The sequence below is a fragment of the Staurois parvus genome, unplaced genomic scaffold (genome assembly GCF_062004578.1).
Source record: "Staurois parvus isolate SC_StPar_1 unplaced genomic scaffold, SC_StPar_1.0 ptg000706l, whole genome shotgun sequence".
NCBI classification, from domain to species: Eukaryota; Metazoa; Chordata; class Amphibia; order Anura; family Ranidae; genus Staurois; species Staurois parvus.
Genome location: NW_028318502.1, coordinates 3,420,890 through 3,437,134, shown reverse-complemented (window position 1 = coordinate 3,437,134; position 16,245 = coordinate 3,420,890). Strand labels below are relative to the sequence as shown.

General features: G+C 49.0%; 1 protein-coding gene across 6 annotated transcripts in view; it reads left to right on the top strand.

Annotated features, from left to right (window-relative positions):
- The window catches only part of RUSC2 (RUN and SH3 domain containing 2), a 109,422-nt gene that overhangs the window by 48,680 nt on the left and 44,497 nt on the right, over nt 1-16,245 (top strand). For 4 of the 6 annotated variants that reach the window (XR_016306311.1, XR_016306312.1, XM_089653332.1 and 1 more), the window contains 2 exons: nt 8,429-9,226; nt 11,099-11,296. Coding sequence is in view for 4 of the 6 variants with exons in the window: in XM_089653332.1 (XP_089509458.1) it covers nt 8,429-9,226; nt 11,099-11,296 (996 nt within the window). In the remaining 2 variants the exon portion in view is untranslated. The remainder of the gene's footprint in view (nt 1-8,428; nt 9,227-11,098; nt 11,297-16,245) is intronic. The other 2 variants (XM_089653334.1, XM_089653335.1) reach the window with 2 other exon arrangements.

Sequence of the window (16,245 nt, the reverse complement as noted above, 5' to 3'; positions counted from 1 at the left end):
GCGTCTCTGGGTGTCATCATAACCAGGGGTGGACTGACAACTCATGGGGCCCCTGGGCAATAGAGGATCATGGGGCCCGTGTCCTTGCCCACACTCAAAGCACACCCAAAAAAGCCTATAAAAAGGTACCAAGGGCATTTCATGGGGCCCCCTGCCTGTGTAAGAAACAAATACTTGGCCATAATTGATGAAGTTGTGCAAGGGACTTGGTCACCTTCTGTCTGGGGGTTGGTAAAGGTCACTCAGATATGCAGATCTGGCCCTCCTCCCCTCCTCCTTCCCTCTTCCAGAAAGTTCTCCAGGTTTCTGGAAGGGTAGGAGGGCTCCAGAAGCCCTGACCTTTAGAGCCTCCCATCCTGTACTGAGGTGAACTCAGTACCTCACTCCCAGGCTGACTCATCCCAGGCTGCTACCCAACCTCTAACTAACAAAAAACCTATCTAGCTTACCTAGAGGACGTTACGAGCTCAATTACAGGGGCGGACTGACAACTCATGGGGCCCCCGGGCAATAGGGGATCATGGGGCCCCTGTGTCCTTGCCCACACTCAAAAAAGCCTATAAAAAAGGTACCAGGAGCATTTCATGGGGCCCCCTACTGACCCCGGGCCCTCAGGCAGTGCCCGAGTGCTCAAATGGTCAGTCCACCTCTGATCATAACACATCCAAGGAAGCTGATATGCATCTTAGAACATTGATGTCAACGGAAAACACATCAAGCAAAAATGCAAAGATATGGATCCAGGCAAATCTCCTCCGTACTCCAAAGTACCAGATTTTGGTTACTTCAGTCACATTATTATTAGTATTATTATACAGGATTTATATTATTATTATTATACAAGATATATATCGCGCCAACAGTTTGCTCAGCACTTTACAATATAACGGGAGACAATACAGCAACAATACAGTTCAATACAAGAGGGTTAGGAGGGCCCTGACCCTGGGAGCTTACAATCTAGGAGATGGGTGACCACGTCTCTCTCCGCCTCCCTGAACTGTTTTGACAAAATGCATTGAATGAATGGGGAAGGTAAAATTAAAGCGGAGCTCCACCCAAAAGGGGAAGTTCCGCTTTAAGGACTGCTCCTCCGCTCCCCTTTAAGGATTGGCAGCTTTGGGGGCCCCCCGCCTCCAAATTTGACAGGTACCTGTATTTGACAGGTACCAGCTCCCAATTCCGATCGGATCGCCTAGGTGATTGGAAACGGAAGGTGTCCTTCCTCCTTCCCTGTAGTCTTTTGGGACACGTGACAGGTCCCAGAAGACTACAGGACCATTCATGAAGCGCAGCACTACTCGCGCATGCGCAGTGGGTTCCCGGCTGTGAAGCCGCAAGCTGTCACAGCCAGGTACCCACACTGAAGATGCCGGCCTCCTGGAATACAGGAAGCCCGGTGAAACGGGCTGTGGGGGACACACCACAGGACCGAGGGACAGGTAAGTGGCTGTTTTTTAAAAGTCAGCAGCTACAGTTTTTGTAGATGCTAACTTTTATTTTTTGCCAGGATGAGTGGAACTCCGCTTTAAGATTTTTGGTGGTTTTCCAAGAGGGCAATGGGCTTTAAATGGCAGCGAAGGGTTAACTCTAAATGGATAACCTGTAAAGGCTTAAAAGGAGACTTTTAGGTATTTTTTTTTGGGTTGCACCCAATTTGAAGACTTGACACGTTGAGGCAGGCTTCTCTTACATCTCCGGCTCAGGAGCCCTGGTAAAGTGACAGGAGCGCCTGAACATAGGATGGGCACGGCTGCCTGACCGGTCTTCTCTTGTAGGATGCCGGAGAGCCGCACGTGTGTTGCTGAAGAGCAGGTTGTGCGTTTCTGATGAGCAGGTTGTGCATTGCTGTAGTGCAGGCTGTGCTTGCTGAAGGGCAAGCTGTGCTTTGCTGTAGAGCAGGCTGTGCTGGTGGAAGACCGGAGCAGAAAGCAGGCACAAATCAGCAGATTCAGATGCAGGAGAGCAGGGCAAGGCAGTCCAGGTCGACAACTGAAAGGCAGATGAATAGCTGAGGTCAGGCCAGGGTCGGCAAAGATGGCTGGATAAGCAGAAGGAGCAGGCAGAGATGAAATCCAAGGACAAGCCAGGGGCTGGTACAGGCAACATTCAGGCAAGGTCAGGGGAAGATCAAGTCGGTATCTGAAAGTCAACACAGAAACAGGTTTCAGATGCTTCGGAAAATGTAATGGACCAAGCTGCAAGGACTCCACACCATAGTGCAGTTTAAATAGCCTGCTTGATGTTTGTGCGTGCTCGCGCTCTCGCGCACCCGTTCGCACTCCCGCACACTCACCCATGCACATGCACACCTGCAAATCGGCTGTGATTCTGTGCACCAGAATACGTCTTTCCTGACACCCTCGGAGGCACCAAGGTCCCTGCTCCGGTGGGTGCCGGCATCTCAGGTATTCATCCACAAGTGCCATGTGCAGGTTGCAGAGGTCCCTAGGGTTGGTGTCACCTGGTGCGGTAACACGTGGTGTCACCCCTCCAGAGAGGAAGAAGCGTTGCCGGTGTAGTAGTAAAATGAGTATCCCGAACCCGTGAAGATATGTATGCCCTGAAGCAACTGCTCATGTGGTGGTTTCAGGCTGAAGAACCCAATCTCTGACTTTAGCACAGAGCTGCCACAGTTAACCCCTTACAGGCTGCAAACTGCTGAACCTGATCCCGCGGATTTCTATGGGTTGCAAGATCAGTTAACCCCCGTATAGGTTGAACCTATACGGGATTAACAGATCTTGTAACCCATAGTGATCTGCACATGCGCAGTTGCTTCAGGGGATACATATCTTCACGGGATACTCATTTTAGCTGTCACTGTGCCGGGAATCCGGGATCACCCCAATAACTGGCCAGGACCTTCACAGAGCCCAGAAGCTCTGCTGGCATCCTGCACCCCCTGTGATGGTGTCACCCATTGTGGTCCGCACCCCCTAGGGACGCCATATTTGGTATCTATTTACTCAACGCAAGGCCATCTGTTATAATTTACCAAAAATTGAGTGTATTGTAAAAATGTGTCAGATTTGGGTTATTTCAGTTGCATGGGCGATCGGGTCTCTCTCTCCTCCCCGAAATGTCGCTATTTTTGGTTTTTGGTGGAGTTCAATGGTGCAATGGGCGATAAATTTCCTTTTTTGCAATCCGGGACCTGTTCTTTTCCAAAAATCACCTACAGTGAAGGAAATGTGTATTTGATCCCCTGCTGATGTTGAATGTTTGCCCCTCATAAAGAAATGATCAGTCTAAAAAATCGAATGTTCGGTGTATTGTAACACTGAGAGACAGAATACAACAACAAATTCAGCAGAAATGCGTCTAACAAATGATGACTGATCTGCATGTTCATGAGGGAAAGAAGGATTTGATCCCCTTCACAAAACATGACTTAGTACTTGGTGGCCAATCCCTTGTTGGCAATCACAGAGGTCAGACGTTTCCTGGAGTTGGCCCCCAGGTTTGCACACATCTCAGGAGGGATTTTGGCCCACTCCTCTTGGCAGATCCTCTCCAAGTCATTAAGGTTTTGTGGCTGACGTTTGGCAACTCGAACTTTCAGCTCCCTCCACAGATTTTCAATCGGATTAAGGTCTGGAGACTGGCTAGGCCACTCCAAGACCTTAATGTACTTCTTCTTGAGCCGCTCCTTTGTTGCCTTGGCCGTGTGTTTTGGGTCATTGTCATGCTGGAACACCCATCCACGACCCATTTTCAATGCCCTGGCTGAGGGAAGAAGGTTCTCACCCAAGATTTGACGATACATTGCCCCGTCCATCGTCCCTTTGATGTGGTGCAGTTGTCCTGTCCCCTTAGCAGAAGAACACCCCCAAAGCAGAATGTTTCCACCACGTTTCACAGTTGGGATGGTGTTCTTGGGGTCATAGGTAGCATTCCTCCTCCTCCAAACACGGCGAGTTGAGTTGATGCCAAAGAGCTCGATTTTGGTCTCCTCTGACCACAACACTTCCAACCAGTCCTCCTCTGCATCATTCAGATGTTCAGTGGCAGACTTCAGACGGGCCTGGACATGTGCTTTCTTGAGGAGAGGGACCTTGCGGGCACTGCAGGATTTCAGTCCTTGTCGGCGTAGTGTGTTACCAATTGTTTTCTTGGTGACTGTGGTCCCAGCTGCCTGGAGATCATTGACAAGATCCTCACGTGTAGTTCTGGGGTGATTCCTCACTGTTCTCATGATCATTGACACTCCACGAGGTGAGATCTTGCATGGTGCACCAGACCTAGGGAGACTGACACTTGTTTTGTGTTTCTTCCATTTGTGAATGATTGCACCAACTGTTGTCACCTTCTCACCAAGCTGCTTGGCCATAGTTTGGTAGCCCAGTCCAGCCTTGTGTAGGTCTACAATCTTGTCCCTGACCTCCTTGGACAGCTCTTTGGTCTTTGCCATGGTGGAGAGTTTGGAAACTGATGGTTTGATTGCTCCTGTGGACAGGTGTCTTTTATACAGGTAACACAATGAGATTAGCAGCACTCCCTTTAAGAGACTGCTTCTAATCTCAGCTTGTTACCTGTATGAAAGACACCTGGTAGCCAGAAATCCTGCTGAATGATAGGGGATCAAATACTTATTTCCCTCATGAACATGCAAATCTGTCTCTCAGTGTTACAATACACCGAACATTCGATTTGTAGATCGATCATTTCTTTGTGAGGGGCAAACATTCAACATCAGCCGGGGAGCAAATACGCATTTCCTTCACTGTACTTATTAGATTCATTATTCCATCGAGCATTCCAGAACCTTGTTACCGAATGGACAGGGCTTTGAATGCCGGTACCAGACGGTACAGTGGTCAGCCTTCAATGGACCTCGACAGGCTGCCTGTAGCAGGGTTGGAAGCAGCACATGTACCTCTAACATGCTGGAAGGGTCCCAATGAAGCTGAACGGCCCAGTGCTCAAGGGACCGTATTCTCTGGGCAGCCTTGGCATTGTTAGTGTTTTTTATGTAGACCCCAAAGCATGTAGAAATTTCATCAAAAGCTACTTTCAGCCTAACTTTCTAACAATAAATCGGATCCTCTACTCTACTGAATGAATTTAGCATATGAATTGGAGTATAACAGCAGCAGAATCCCACCGACATTCCTCCCGGTTGTTAGGCGCCGTCATTAAAAGTCTTGTGAAGTTCCTGAGAAATCACCGCTGTTTCTGCTCTCCCGGCCTGAATGAGATGAATGCTAATTTTCGGGAAGGGGGATATCTGGGTTGATGCCAGAAGCAGGGAGCCGCTGATCCTGATCCGAGTACTAATTTGCCGTCATTATGACATGGATGTCTGATTTCAGTAGAATTCTGAGGCTGGGTGTCAGAGCTCGCCACACAGAGAGCAACACTGATTGGGTGAACCATGCGATTTTTTTTTTCCCCCTCCCCACATGCCAGGGTGCCTGGTGTAATCCTGGACTCTGAACTACCCTTTCAGCCCCTCGTCCAATCACTGTCCAAAGCTTGCCGCCTCAACCTCCGCAACATCTCCAAGATACGCCCCTTCCTAACCAATGACACCCCAAATCATCTAATTCACTCCCCGGTCATCTCCCACCTTGACTACTGCAATTCCCTCCTCCTTGGCTTACCTTTACATAGGCTATCCGCCCTCCAGTCCATCAGGAATGCTTCTGCCAGACTCATCCACCTTACCAACCATTCAGTGTCCTCCACCCCCCTCTGCCAATCAATCCACTGACCTCCACTCAGTGTCCTCCAACCCTCTCTGCCAATCCCTCCACTGACCTCCACTCAGTGTCCTCCACCCCTCTCTGCCAATCCCTCCACTGACCTCCACTCTGTGTCCTCCACCCCTCTCTGCCAATCCCTCCACTGACCTCCACTCAGTGTCCTCCAACCCTCTCTGCCAATCCCTCTACTGACCTCCACTCAGTGTCCTCCACCCCTCTCTGCCAATCCCTCCACTGACCTCCACTCTGTGTCCTCCACCCCTCTCTGCCAATCCCTCCACTGGCCTCCACTCAGTGTCCTCCACCCCTCTCTGCCAATATCTCCACTGACCTCCACTCAGCGTCCTCCACCCCTCTCTGCCAATCCCTCCACTGGCCTCCAGTCAACGTCCTCCACCCCTCTCTGCCAATCCCTCCACTGACCTCCACTCAGTGTCCTCCACCCTTCTCTTCCAATCCCTCCACTGACCTCCACTCAGTGTCCTCCACCTCTCTCTGCCAATCCCTCCACTGACCTCCATGCAGTGTCTTCCACCCCTCTCTTCCCATCTCTCCACTGGCTTCCACTCAGCGTCCTCCACCCCTCTCTGCCAATCCCTCCATTGGCCTCCACTCAGTGTCCTCCACCCCACTCTGCCAATCCCTCCACTGACCTCCACTCAGTGTCCTCCACCCCTCTCTGCCAATCCCTCCACTGGCTCACCCAACAAATAAAATTCAAAACACTTACAACAACTTATAAAGCCATCCACAACTCAGCCCTCAGCTACATCACCAACCTGGTCTCAAAATACCAACCAAATAGTTCTCTTCATTCATCCCAATACCTCTTGCTCTCTAGCTCCCATGTCAACTCCTCCCATGATTGCCTCCAGGATTTCTCCAGAGCTGCTCCCATCCTCTGGAACTCACTTCCCCAATGTGTCTGACTTACTCCATCTCTGTCCACTTTTAGATGATTCCTGAAAACTCGTCTCTTCAGAGAGGCCTATCCTGCCCCCACCTAACAACTGTACATGTATTTTGTCCATCAGGCCATCCCCCACAGTGATTACCTTTTGTATCTCTCGACCCTCCCTCTTAGATTGTAAGCTCTGTGGAGCAGAGCCCTCTGATCCCTCCTGTATTCATTTGTATTGTAATATTACTGTCTGCCCTTATATTGTAAAGCGCTGCGTAAACTGTTGGCGTCATAAATCCTGTATAATAATAATGATCCCAGGAATGAACTGAGAATAGGTAGAAGCGAAGATGGAAGCAGACTGGCTGGCATCCATATATAGCAGTGGTCTCCAAACTGTGGCCCATGGGCCAGGTGCAGACCTTTGCTTGAGGTTATCTGGCCCTTGGGCACTATTCCTCCCACTGATATGAGGCATTATTCCTTCCATTGACACCAATAATGGGGCACTATTCCTCCCACTGACACCAATCATGGGGCACTATTCCTTCATTGACACCAATGATGGGGCACTATTCCTTCATTGACACCAATGATGGGGCATTATTCCTTCCATTGACACCAATGATGGGGAACTATTCCTTCCATTGACACCAATGATGGGGCACTATTCCTCCCACTGACACCAATCATGGGGCACTATTTCTTCATTGACACCAATGATGGGGCACTATTCCTTCATTGACACCAATGATGGGGCACTATTCCTTCATTGACACCAATGATGGGGCACTATTCCTACCACTGACACCAATGATGGGGCACTATTTCTTCCATTGACACCAATGATGGGGCACTATTCCTTCATTGACACCAATGATGGGGCACTATTCCTTCCATTGACACCAATGATGGGGCACTATTCCTTCATTGACACCAATGATGGGGCACTATTCCTTCCATTGACACCAATGATGGGGAACTATTCCTTCATTGACACCAATGATGGGGCAATATTTCTCCCACTGTCACCGATGTTGGGGCACTCTTCCTTCCATTGACACCAATAATGGGGCACTATTCCATCCATTGACACCAATAATGGGGAACTATTCCTTCATTGACACCAATGATGGGGCACTATATCTCCCACTGTCACCAATAATGGGGCACTATTCCTCCCAGTGATACCAATGATAGGGCACTATTCCTTCCACTGACACCAATAATGAGTAAGAGAAGCAGAGTTGTGCCTTGCCATCCTAGGCCTATGGGGCTGTGTGTTTCTATTGATGCACACAGTGTAGGGAAACACAGCTCTAGTCCCTGCATTCAATGGTGGTTCCATAGGATGCTGCAAGAGAATGGAGCCACCCTGAAACTGGAAACCTTGGGTAGCGGTTATGGCACCAGCTTAAACTGGAACATAGGCATGGAGTAAAAGATGAAGAAGCTGCTTACTCAGAGTTAGGTTCACACTAGCCTAAGCTCTGAGAAGCAATCTGTGGTGGTTCACTTTTCAGAGCAGTTGCTGTCGGGCATTCAGAGGGCTTTGATAGGGCTTATTTATCATAAGTGCAAAATATTGGTGAGCTGAGAATAATACACTTTGGTTGGGTGAACAATGCAGGCAACAGCAAGACATGAGTCAGAACGGAACATCATTTTACATTTCTAATGAAATGGGAGGAGCTACCAGGTAAAGCTCCTCAGGTATTTGGTGACTTCATATAGACATGTCTGTGACTTATTCTGGAAGTCGTTGTTATGTAACGCCATTATCGCCACACTGATTTCCAACATCTGTCTTTATCCATAGGAATGGGGGCAGAGGCCAAACCAGTGTTCCGCTACAGCAAGGATCAACGCCCCACCACTCTACCCATCCAACCATTTGTGTTCCAACATCATTTCAGCAAGCCAAAAACTCGCCCACTGCACAGCCACTTCACTTCCAGCCTTTCCCAGCTCTACGGATTGTCCAGCAGCCGGTCGTCCAGCCAGCACAATGTGTCAGAGACCCAATCTTCAGCCCCGGTCACCCTGTCCGGGCAAATGGATGCAACCTGCAGCCATCCTAAGATGATCAGCGTGGCTGGGAAACTGTCTTTGGATGAGCTGGTGAACACCAAAGATGAGCAAAATGGAACCCAGGCCCCGGATACAACTCGGCCCTCACCACTGGGAAGCTACTCTCCCATTAGGAGTAATACCACGTTCTTTCAGAGTATGGACTCCAGCTCTTCCAGCTCTCCATCTCCAGAGAAGACCAAGGAGAATCAACCTCCCAGAAGCCGCTCCTGCCCGATGTCGGCCAATCTCTTGCCTTTTAGGTCAACACAAGCCAGGGGCACCACACTTCCGGGAGCAGCCAAACCCACCCGAAAGTATGAGGTCTCCCCTAAAATAGAGGTTCAGAGGTCAATAGCGAAGCGAGAACCTTTGAAGGAACCTAGCACACAAATATCCAAGCATGGTCTTCCTCCTATCACCTCACTGCCTCTGCTGAACACCGTCCTTCACGAGCTCACCCATGACAATCCTACAACTGAGGAAAACAAAGTGAAAACTTTCCCAGAGAAGATCATGATGTCAAGACCAGTTAATGGTAAGAATGGTAAGAAAATTCTTACCTTTTCTATCAACAAAAATGTATTTTATAAGTGTATTTTTTTGTACTTCCGCATTTCTATGTGAGAATGACTCACCCTGCCTGAAGCCTCCTGAGATACCCATGTCATGGATCCCAGGAGGCTTCAGGGCTGTGAGGAACCCACTGTGCATGTTCAATGGTGGCCAGCTGCTAGGACCTGGATGGCTGGCCTCCTAATGATGTCACAAAGAAGATGGTGGCACAAGAGTGTGGTGTCTATTTGCTCGTGTTCAGTGAATGGGCACTTTATGTGTGCTTTGTTTATATTATTATTATACAGTATTTATATAGCGCTAAAAGGTTTGCTCAGAGCTGTACATTATAGTGAGGGACAGAACATGAGACAATACAGTAACAAAACAAAACACGAGGGGTTCAAGGACCCTGCTCTTTTGAGCTTACAATCTAGGAGGGAGAGGATAGTGGTACAGGAGGAAGTGGCTGTGGGGGATGGAGTGGTAGGGGGAGTGGAGGAGATCGGCTGTTAGGTGAGGGTGGGGTAGGCTTCCCTGAAGAGATGGGTTTTCAGGGTGCGCCTAAAGGTTAGGAGGGTAGGTGACAGTCTGATGGATTGGGGTAGTGAGTTCCAGAGGATGGGGGAGGCTCTGGAGAAGTCCTGGAGACAAGCATGGGAGGAGGAGACAAGGGAGCTAGAGAGCATGTGATTGTGGGAGGAGATGGTTTGGGTGATATTTGGTGACAAGATTCGTGATGTAATTTGGGGAGGAGTTATAAATGGTTTTATATGTTATTGTTAATGTTTTGAATTTTATTAATTGGGCAATGGGAAGCCAGTGGAGGGATTGGCAGAGAGGGGTGGAGGACACTGAGTAGAGGTGAGAGGAGGGATTGGCAGAGTGGGATGGAGGACACTGAGTGTAGGTCAGTGGTCCCTCCACTGACCTCCACTCAGCGTCCTCCACCCCTCTCTGCCAATCCCTCCTCTCACCTCCACTCAGCGTCCTCCACCCCTCTCTGCCAATCCCTCCTCTCACCTCCACTCAGCGTCCTCCACCCCTCTCTGCCAAGCCCTCCTCTCACCTCCACTCAGTGTCCTCCACCCGTCTGCCAATCCCTCCACTAACCTCCACTCAGTGTCCTCCACCCCTCTCTGCCAATCCCTCCACTGACCTCCACTCAGTGTCCTCCACCCTTCTCTTCCAATCCCTCCACTGACCTACACTCAGTGTCCTCCACTCTCTCTGCCAATCCCTCCATTGACCTCCACTCAGTGTCCTCCACTCTCTCTGCCAATCCCTCCACTGACCTCCACTCAGCATCCTCCATCCCTCTCTGCCAATCCCTCTACTCACCTCCACTCAGTGTCTTCCACCCTCTCTGCCAATCCCTCCACTGACCTCCACTCAGTGTCCTCCACCCTTCTCTTCCAATCCCTCCACTGACCTACACTCAGTGTCCTCCACTCTCTCTGCCAATCTCTCCACTGACCTCCACTCAGTGTCCTCCACTCTCTCTGCCAATCCCTCCACTGACCTCCACTCAGTGTCCTCCACCCCTCTCTGCCAATCCCTCCACTGACTTCCACTCAGTGTCCTTCACCCCTCTCTGCCAATCCCTCTCTGCCAATTAGTCTCTGTCCCTGTACCCCAACATTTCCAGATGATATATGTCCCCCCGAAAGCTGATTGGTTCCTGGCTTGTCTTCCATTGTTGTCGATCTCTATCCTGGTCTATATTCCTCATTATGACTAACAGCACTTTGATGGTATCTTCTGCTCTGCTCCTGCACACTCTGCCCTATCACTAACTTCCACCTCCTCTCTGTTTTTCTCTCTTCTCTAATTTGCTACTGCTGCCTATCACGGGAACTTCTAGCCAATCACCTGTCCCCACAAGCCCTGAAGTGGAGGGAGTACAGGCGTCGAAACCCGCTGGGCCTTGACCGAGTTCATGGGCTGGCCGGACTGGCCGGCAGCCTGGACAGGAGGCAGGAGACCAAGATCACCAAGAGGAACCACTTCTTCGACTTTCCCGGCAGCATCAATGGCAACCATTTACATTCGCGGTTTCATGGTGCGGACTGGAGGATTGTCATGTGACCAGGGCTGAACATTGGTGGGGGGGGGGGGTGTTAGGAGATTAAAGTGGAACTAAACCCACCATTTTAATGGTTTCCAAAAACAATTACATTCAAACCATGCAGGGTTTAGTTCTGCCTTAAAGTATCCAGAGCAAATTGGTGATATCCAGAGATAGACAAGAAGGTCACCTTTTTTTCACTCCACATCCTTGTAGCCCATACAGGCTGTCATCCTCCTCACTCTCTGACCTCTGGTCAGTCAGTTTACCACACACTGAGGATTGTCTAATTAACCACTTCCTGTCCATAGGACGTATCCGAACGTCTTTGGATGGGAAGGGTGAGATCTCGATACTGCATTACCGCACATATTCTTTACAGACAGCGATACTGTGTGTTGTAAAAGTAATCCAAGCGGCTAAAGTGCCACTAGATTACTTTTGCAGGAGGTGCAAGGGGGTCCCCCCCTCACTCCCATCACTGCCTTTACTGGGCTCTTCCATGCGATTGGGGAGCCCACTAAGAATGCCATCAGTAGCATCCCATTCCCATTATATATAATGTTCGGGGGTTCTAACTAGTTTTCTAGCACAAAATTAAGTTTTTTACATGTAGGAGAGAAATGCGAGCATTGGACTGGATTGGAAATGGTTAAAGAAGAGCTCCAGTCGTGTACAAATTCAAATTCAGCGGTTACAAAAACTGTACCTGCTGACTGTTAATAAACACACACTTACCTGTCCCCCGATCCAGCTGTGTGCTCACCCAAGGGGGCACCGGAGACCGAAGACATCTGATCATCTTAGCTGTGGGCACCCGGCTGTAACAGCTTGCGGTGTGATAGGGATAGGTACCGCAGTCTTCTGGGACCCGTGCCATGTCCCAGAAGACTGTGGGGAGAGAAGGGGAAGGAAAACTTCCATCCGAAATGCCTAGGTAATCCAGGTGGAAGTGGGTGCAGGTGCCTGTCAAAACCAGGTACCTGCCCCCCCTCCCAAAAAGATTGCCAAACATGGAGTGTGTGTGTGTGTGTGTGTGGGGGGGGGGGGGGGTTGGGTTGAGAGACCTTAAAGCAGAACTTCCCCTTTTGGGTGGAGTTCCACTTTAAATACTTGACAGTAAAGGGTTCACCATCTCCCACCTCAAACATGAGCGACCTAAGAAACATTTATATAGTGATTTAAGTATGCTATATGGCCAAAGGACTAACTAGATGAGTTGGAAAGGACTGTGGATAACTAGATGAGTTGGAAAGGACTGTGGACAACTAGATGAGTTGGAAAGGACTGTGGACAACTAGATGAGTTGGAAAAGACTGTGGATAACTAGATGAGTTGGAAAGGACTGTGGACAACTAGATGAGTTGGAAAGGACTGTGGACAACTAGATGAGTTGGAAAGAACTGTGGACAACTAAATGAGTTGGAAAGGACTGTGGACAACTAGATGAGTTGGAAAGGACTGTGGACAACTAGATGAGTTGGAAAGGACTGTGGACAACTAGATGAGTTGGAAAGGACTGTGGACAACTAGATGAGTTGGAAAGGACTGTGGACAACTAGATGAGTTGGAAAGGACTGTGGACAACTAGAAGAGTTGGAAAGGACTGTGGACAACTAGATGAGTTGGAAAGGACTGTGGACAACTAGATGAGTTGGAAAGAACTGTGGACAACTAGATGAGTTGGAAAGAACTGTGGACAACTAGATGAGTTGGAAAGGACTGTGGACAACTAGATGAGTTGGAAAGGACTGTGGACAACTAGATGAGTTGGAAAGGACTGTGGACAACTAGATGAGTTGGAAAAGACTGTGGATAACTAGATGAGTTGGAAAGGACTGTGGACAACTAGATGAGTTGGAAAGGACTGTGGACAACTAGATGAGTTGGAAAGAACTGTGGACAACTAGATGAGTTGGAAAGAACTGTGGACAACTAGATGAGTTGGAAAGGACTGTGGACAACTAGATGAGTTGGAAAGGACTGTGGACAACTAGATGAGTTGGAAAGGACTGTGGACAACTAGATGAGTTGGAAAGGACTGTGGACAACTAGATGAGTTGGAAAGGACTGTGGACAACTAGAAGAGTTGCCCACAGCTCTATCAGCCTCCATTCTTCTTGGAGGCCTTTCCAGAGCATGCCTGTGGGAATGTGTGCCCATTTGGGTCAGATACTGATGTTGGATGAGAAGACCTGGCTCACAATGGGTGTAACAATTCATTCCAAAAATGTTCAGTAGAGTTTAGGTCAGGACTTTTGGGTTTCTCCCCATACCAAACCCACCAAAGCATGTCTTTATGGAGTGGCACAGTCATGGTGGAACAGAAAAGGACCTACCATAAATTGTTGCCACAAGACTAGAAGTGTAAAGTTGTCCAAAATGTCTTTGTTTGCTTTATCAATAAGAGTTCCCTTGACCACAAACACACCTGAATTCAATAATTCTGAGGATTGTCTACGTGAATTTGGCCGTATAATGTGAACAAGGTGGTATCAAAGAGTTTGGAGACTAGCTCTGCTTACAAGAAAGTGCCTTATTTATCAATGTTTCCACACTATCACCTTCAAAATAGTCCCCCTGCCATACAGGGCTCCCAGCGTTCCTGCCACTTCTGGAATGTGTCCTGGAAGTCTTCTTCTCAAAGCGTTTCAAGCACCTTCTGCTATTTGTGATGGATCTCCACAATGTTGTCAGAATGGTGACCTTTGAGCTGCATCTTCGGGAAGAGGGCGAAGTCCGCAAGAGCCAAATTTGCGAGTAGGGTGGGTGCGGAAGTGAGATCATTGCAGCCTGCAGACAAATTTGGCAGCAAGACGGCGAATGTCCATCACACGTGAAGATTGCCTGGCCCGTTCCGTATGACACACCGACCATGGCAGCGATGTTGTGGGTTGTTCTCTGATGACCATCATGTACAAGTTGTCGAATGGTTTCGACATTTTTACATTTTTGGGGGTTGACCTCGTTGAAGGTCTTCCTGATCTCTCATCGTCTTACAGTGATGTTCTTCCGATCTTGAAGAGCACGTGCCACTCAAAACACATCGATCGACTCATTGCAGCATCGTTGTAAATTTGCAGAATTTATTTATTTCAGGTACTTATATAGCGCCGTCAATTTATGCAGCGCTTTACATATATTGTACATTCACATCAGTCCCCGCCCCTGAGAAGTGTACAATCTAAGATCCCAAACTCACATTCATACATACACATACTAGGGCCAATTTAGATAGGAACCAATTCACCTACCAGCATGTCTTTGGAGTGTGGGAGGAAACTGGAGTATCTGGAGGAAACCCACACAAGCACAGGGAGAACATGCAAACTCCATGAAGGAGATGCCGTGGCTGGGATTCAAACCAACGACCCTAGTACTGCCAAGCAGAAGTGCTAACCATTTAGCCACTGTGCTGCCCACATCTTGGAAATGCAAACCCAGCCTCAGGCCTGGTTCACATGGGCATACTACAGCATACAGCCATGCAAGCGCAGTGTTTGCCTGTACTGGGAGGAAACCCACGCAGGCACAGGGAGAACATGTAAACTCCAGGCAGGAGATGCCATGGCCGGGATTCGAACCAACGACCCAAGTACTGCCAGGCGGAAGTGCCACCATTTAGCCACTGTGCTGCCCGTATCATGACAAACGTCTCTGTGGCAGATTTGCTCGGTTTCACGCAGAATTTTACGTTCGCTCTTTGTTCCGACTTGCTGTCCATGACAAAATATCAGACGTGGTAGCGCACCAGGCCAGAATAGCACCAGTCGCACAGCTCCAGATGTTAGCAGGATAATGTCTTTTGGCACACTGACTTATGAAGGTTAGTGCTCCCTGTGACTATGTGTGCAGCCTTGTGCTGCCATCTGTTGGCTAGTCTCAAAACATTTTGATACCTCGTCGTACAACTTATTTTGAGTTAACCACTTCCTGTCCGGCCGTTGTATATAAACAGCCGGACGGTGGCAGTGTAGGGTCAGGTGGCTGTTTATAAACGACCTCCCCGCCCCCTGCTTGTGCGCTCTCACTGGGAGCATGCAGCATCACGATCCAGTGCCTGCTGTGTCCCCCAGACATAGTGGAACACCGATTGTTGGACAGGACCTCTGTGCGAGGTCCCAATCATCTGATCACTGATTGGCCAATCAGTGATCACATGCAGAGTAGTAAGCAAGATGTCACTTCTGACATCATTGCTTACTACGTGTGAAATCTGTGAATGATCACAGAGATCACACTGTACAGGGCTATTCACAACAGCCTTGTACCATGTGACAAGCTGTGACCAATCACAGCTCTCACCGTATTTCTCAATGGCTGCAAGAATGCAGCCAGAGAGAAGGAGAAATGATTGCTTTTACAGCCTTTATGGGTGTAAAAGCAATCAGTGTAAAAAAAAAAAAATCTTCATCACCCCCCACAAGTAGTACAGTATCACCATGGTGACACTACTGCTAGGGTGACAGTATGTAAAAAAAAAAAAAGACCATAAATAATAATAAAAAAAAAAAAAAATAATAAAAACAAATGTGTTTAAAAATTATACTTTTTGGTTATAAACTAATTTGGGTTATTTTTAAAGCTGAAAATTGGCCTGGGCAGGAAGGGGGTGAAAGTTTCCAGACTGGAAGGGGGTGAAAGTGTCCGGACTGGAAGGGGGGGAAAGTGTCCGGACTGGAAGGGGGGGGGAAGTGTCCGGACTGGAAGGGGGGGAAGTGTCCAGACTGGAAGGGGGTGAAAGTGTCCAGACTGGAAGGGGGTGAAAGTGTCCGGACTGGAAGGGGGGGGGGAAGTGTCCAGACTGGAAGGGGGGGAAAGTGTCCAGACTGGAAGGGGGTGAAAGTGTCCAGACTGGAAGGGGGGGGAAGTGTCCAGACTGGAAGGGGGGGGGGGAAGTGTCCAGACTGGAAGGGGGGGGGGGAAGTGTCCAGACTGGAAGG